We start from the raw sequence: 4,762 nt of genomic DNA, 5'->3' as shown, positions 1-4,762 counted from the left end.
CCCCCGGGAGCCGTGTGAGACACTTTTTTTTGTGGAAGGGTGCTTTTTATTTCATGTCTTTTGGACCGAAGCAATGCAACACCCACTGAGTACAACGATAGAGCTTGAAAGATCAAAGAAAATTTTTAATATAACTCCGACTGGATTCGTCTGAAAGAAGAAAGTCATATACACCTAGGATGCATCGGGGGTGAGTAAAACGCAGCCTAAATTTTATTTTTGGGTGAACTAACCCTTTAATGTCGCAAAGATTTTTTCAAAAGTTTAATTACAATTTTTATAAACCCATAATCGAGCCATGAGGTTTGAGACTGATTTAATTTAGAGTATTCTTTCTCAAGTCAGTCAAGTCATTTTCTTCATTTATTAGAAATCTTTAAATTCACAAGTGCAGCCACGTAACTTAAGACCTCCACCTCTGATATTTACAGTTTTTAAAGCGTGGAACGTGAGATAAACATCATACATTTGCTTCGGCATCTCGCTTGCAATATCACTTGCATAAAAAAAAACTGAAAAAATAAAAATAAAAACTCTAAATCGTTATTTATAAAAGAAAGTAATAAAACTTAAATACATAAAAGAAAAACTAGACACTTTTAAAATTCAAATATTACAGCAAACAATCAGGAGAAAAAGGGGCATTGGGATGGGGCAATGACCTAAACCACTGGATTCGAACACTGGATGCCCGCACATGCAACAGGCCTGTACATGTACACTTCCCGCCATACCATGTCTCCAACATTTTTTCCTTTTGATAATAGATAATATAAGACAACATCCCAGAAAAATAACTTCCAATACCTCAATGTCACGTATTTCTGAGTAAAACAGTATATTCAGCAAGAAACAAATATGTAGGAGGAAGTAATTAGATGGCGTGGGACCTTACCTATTAAAATAAATGAGAGTTTGCGAAAACAATGCCTAAATAGCCATTTGGCAGTTTTAGACAAATTATTTAATTTAAGACTATACACATCAATCCATTTTTGGGCCATTATTTTGATTTAGTCTTGATTTTAAAAACATGCTGCAACACATCAGAAGTACTACATAGAAAACACTTGTTAGAAAATTGTACAACGCCCATGCAACAACACAAAGATGTCACCAAACAATATAAAAGAAATGCTTTATGTCCATTTGTTAACCCACATATGTTTCTTTTGCTCTCGGCATCAAGGCGATATTGTAAAACATGACCTGACCTAAGAGTTTATCAGCATAAGATGTAAATCAGCTGCCTTTTCATTTGCAGGAAGTCTTTTTAGACTGTGTTAGAGGAGAAAGATTATAAAGTAAGATTGATTGTTTAAAGACATGTTGTTTTCTACCCGTTTTAATTTACATCCAGGTCAACTTTAAATGCACACACAACCATTTTTTTTTGTTGGTTTGTTTCCTGCGTTAACACGGTTGCACTTAAATGAGTGTGTTGGAGGTGAACACTTCTGTGTGGCTTTCCTCTCATCTCTACCAATCACAAAGGAGGATGTCAGCTTTAGGCCATCTGAAAGTAAATCAATGTAACATTTCTGTCACTCGACTTTCTCCTTTCTTACCAGACATCCAATAAACAAATCTATGCGTAAGATAAATCGCAAATGGTCGTCCTTTTTTTTGCGATCCACACCTGCACCCCAACTAAAACCACCACCCCCAACCCCTTGCTTGCTTTACAACAGATGTGGATGACTGCCCCTCTCACCAAACTTTGCCTCCACCCCCTTCTGCCCCACCCCAGAGCCTGATGCTACCATTCAAACCCCCTTACAACAGGAAACTGCCTTAGACAGAAGGGAAGAGAATGCAAAGGTGGGGGTAGTGGAGAAGGAGATTTGGCTGTTTAACACAAAGGAGACTGGAATGCAAGGAGTTAATCCGTTTGAGGGTTCTTCCGCAAACAAAGGACAGGCCTACAGACAAAGGTTGGTGGGGGTACGCACAGGGGGGAGGGGTTGGCTTTCCCTTACCATCTGGCCCTTTTGTTTGGGGGAGGGGGGTTGGTGAGGAGGGCGGTACTTCGTGGCCCCTCCGAATCCCTTAAACCCCGACACGACCCCCCTCCTCTACGTGTTATAGCTCCAGACAGACGCTCCTCCAATAGTGTCAACACCATACAAGGACCCTCCAAAACCTACTAGACTTCTAATAATCTCACAGAGGGGAGCCAGTAATCCAAAATGGAGAATAAGTTGAGTGTGATAAATGAACACACTGCTCTGTGTGAACTTGATCTACACGCACCAATCTTATTTTTGTGTAAGCCAAGAACATAACGTGAATTCCAGACAAACATGAGAGTCTCCAAAGGACCCAAGTCAGGATAGACGCCATATTTCCTTTGGTTCCAGTGAAATAAGGCCGTAATGGATAGGTGTACAGTCTGTTTGATTGGTTCTACTGTTGTGTATCTTGGGCTCGATAGTTCAACAGACAAAATATTAAAAATGAGTCTTCCGAAAAAATCACCAGAGGACAAAAACCTTCAAGAAACTAGGGTTCCCTGCTGTAAACAACAGCTTAGATCAGCATGAATTTCCAAGCTAGTCCAAGCTAGCTTCTTGCTAGTCTAGCTAGTCCACTAGCTTAGCTATGTTTTTTACTAGCAAAAAAAGCTTGTCAACTATCCGAGTCTGGTTTCTCTGTTGGCTGACCAAGGGAAACTTGCTGGTTAAGCAAGAATCCTGATTGTTTCAACAGGCTTGTGAATATTGGACCTTATTGAATGGACTGCAATACAAGAACTTGTCTTGAAATCAACAATCAGTCATACTTTGCTGAGTCTTCAAATCTTTCCACAGCATTTCACTCAGTCATTTTACTCTAACATCTGTGTATAAAACAGGCCTAATTCTGTACGGCAACATACAAATGTAACTGTAATAAGGAGACACCTACTTCCAAAAATAATGGACCAGCTTTCATTTAGGCTCGTCTACTGCTGCTAGCAGCTAGCATGGCCATACCGTCAGAGAATGTTAGGGGTTTTGAGTTACAAGATCGATACATACCACCACCATGAGTGCAGGAATCCAGGAGGCTCTCCTAATGTGATATTCTTTTCCCATCGGATCTAAAAACATAGAAACAGACAGAGAAAAAGAGGTCAAGTGCGACTAGAGCAGGTTCAGAATGCATGAACTACAGTTAAAAACCTCCTTTACAATATCAAAACAATGAAAACAAATTAAACATCTAGCTCTTTCGGTTCAGCAGACCAATCGTTCCAGTCTAGGGATATACACAAACCGTTTAGTTATTGTGTTACCTTAACAACTAGCTGAACAGGTGGTCCTACAGCCCTATAATTAGGTCTTACTGGTTTAGGGTCACACTTACTGGCACATTTCAAAATGATATATGGACACCTCAATAGATTAAGACAGATACTTAAAGTTTTTATGGTTTAAACAGATGCTAAAAAACTATTCAATTGTGATGTAATGGCCAAAACACCTGTCTGAATGTATTGTATCACTGGTGCTTTAAAGGGGGTTTACCGTGCAACATAAAACTATAAATTACAGACAAAATTGAAACATTCAATCCTAATTGTTACTCACATCGAAACCAACCTCTAAAGTATAATATATATGTCCAATATATGTCTCTAACACACCATATCAAGTATTAGCTAACGGTGATTTTCTGCACCAAATCAGATCACATTCACTCTCTTTTTACAGATTACATCTACTCAGCCTACCACTGTAATGGTAGGCTGAGTAGAGTACTTTTCCAAGCAGACGTATTGATTTTATAACATGCCCTGTCCATAACTTTGCACCCAAAAAGCTGATGTGCATTATTTTGCGTCTCCCTGATGTAAGGGACTGATTAACAATGTTTTAAAGCGTGTGTGTGTTTGTGCTGATCAGTGCAGAGCTGTGTGGCCCCTTGAGGTCCAAGGTGTAAGTAGAGGGAGTTTCAGCAGTAATTGTGAGGTGGCAAAGGGAACAAGCAGGTGACTGCTCCCTCATTAAGCTTCAATGCACAGGTGTGTCCTCCTGCTGTGTACCTGCCTGGGCCGAAAGACCTCCCCTGTGGTGTACAAGTGTTCCTGCACTAAGGTCTCGAGATCTGACGAGTGTTCGCCTAATTGAATAGCAACGGAGGTAATGACGACTGTCGACGGCATGCATGTTGACGCCCTACTGCAGTTACATAAACACTGAAACATTGGTAAACATAGCCATCTATTTACTTGTTGACTCATTAATATTTACATATGGTGTACAGTCTAATTTTGCATGCATATATGGCCTAAGCTGCAGAATTCGCCTTTCTAAAACTATGCTTTTGGGTTGGATTGATACCCCAATTTTGTCATCAATACCTGAGGAAACATATAAACAGCCTCAGGCAGCTAATGCAATTAAACTATGACTGTCAAGAGATTTAATAATTACCAATAAGCTATTTTGCAGTTAACGTGAATATATTCCAAATGTCTTTTTAAGGGAAAAAAACAACAATGTCTAAGTGTAGAGTTTGACAGTTCATTAGAATGACGCACACAGCGAAATATATAGTGAAGTGACATGTGACATGTGGCCAAGTATGGTGACTAGGCATGGGACGATAACCGGTTTGAAGGTATACCGCGGTTCGGAAACGTCACGGTTTCAAAACCACTAAAATTTTCCGTTATACCGTTCCTGCGGTATGCGCAGTTTTTTTACGTGTCGTCAAAGACAGAAAGTGCAGGACTCCCTCAGTTGTGTGCAGCGAAGAGCATAACGAGTCACACAAC

At 39.9% G+C, this 4,762-nt stretch overlaps 1 protein-coding gene across 2 annotated transcripts in view; it reads right to left on the bottom strand.

Annotated features, from left to right (window-relative positions):
- The window catches only part of LOC107719571 (single-stranded DNA-binding protein 3-like), a 74,528-nt gene that overhangs the window by 54,061 nt on the left and 15,705 nt on the right, over positions 1 to 4,762 (bottom strand). For both annotated transcript variants that reach the window (XM_016527020.1, XM_016527021.1), the window contains exon 3: positions 3,021 to 3,082. In XM_016527020.1, the coding sequence (XP_016382506.1) occupies positions 3,021 to 3,082 (62 nt within the window). The remainder of the gene's footprint in view (positions 1 to 3,020; positions 3,083 to 4,762) is intronic.

This window comes from Sinocyclocheilus rhinocerous, unplaced genomic scaffold (assembly GCF_001515625.1).
Source record: "Sinocyclocheilus rhinocerous isolate Xijiao unplaced genomic scaffold, SAMN03320098_v1.1 scaffold1294, whole genome shotgun sequence".
NCBI classification, from domain to species: domain Eukaryota; kingdom Metazoa; phylum Chordata; class Actinopteri; order Cypriniformes; family Cyprinidae; genus Sinocyclocheilus; species Sinocyclocheilus rhinocerous.
This window is presented reverse-complemented; position numbering and strand designations above follow the sequence as displayed.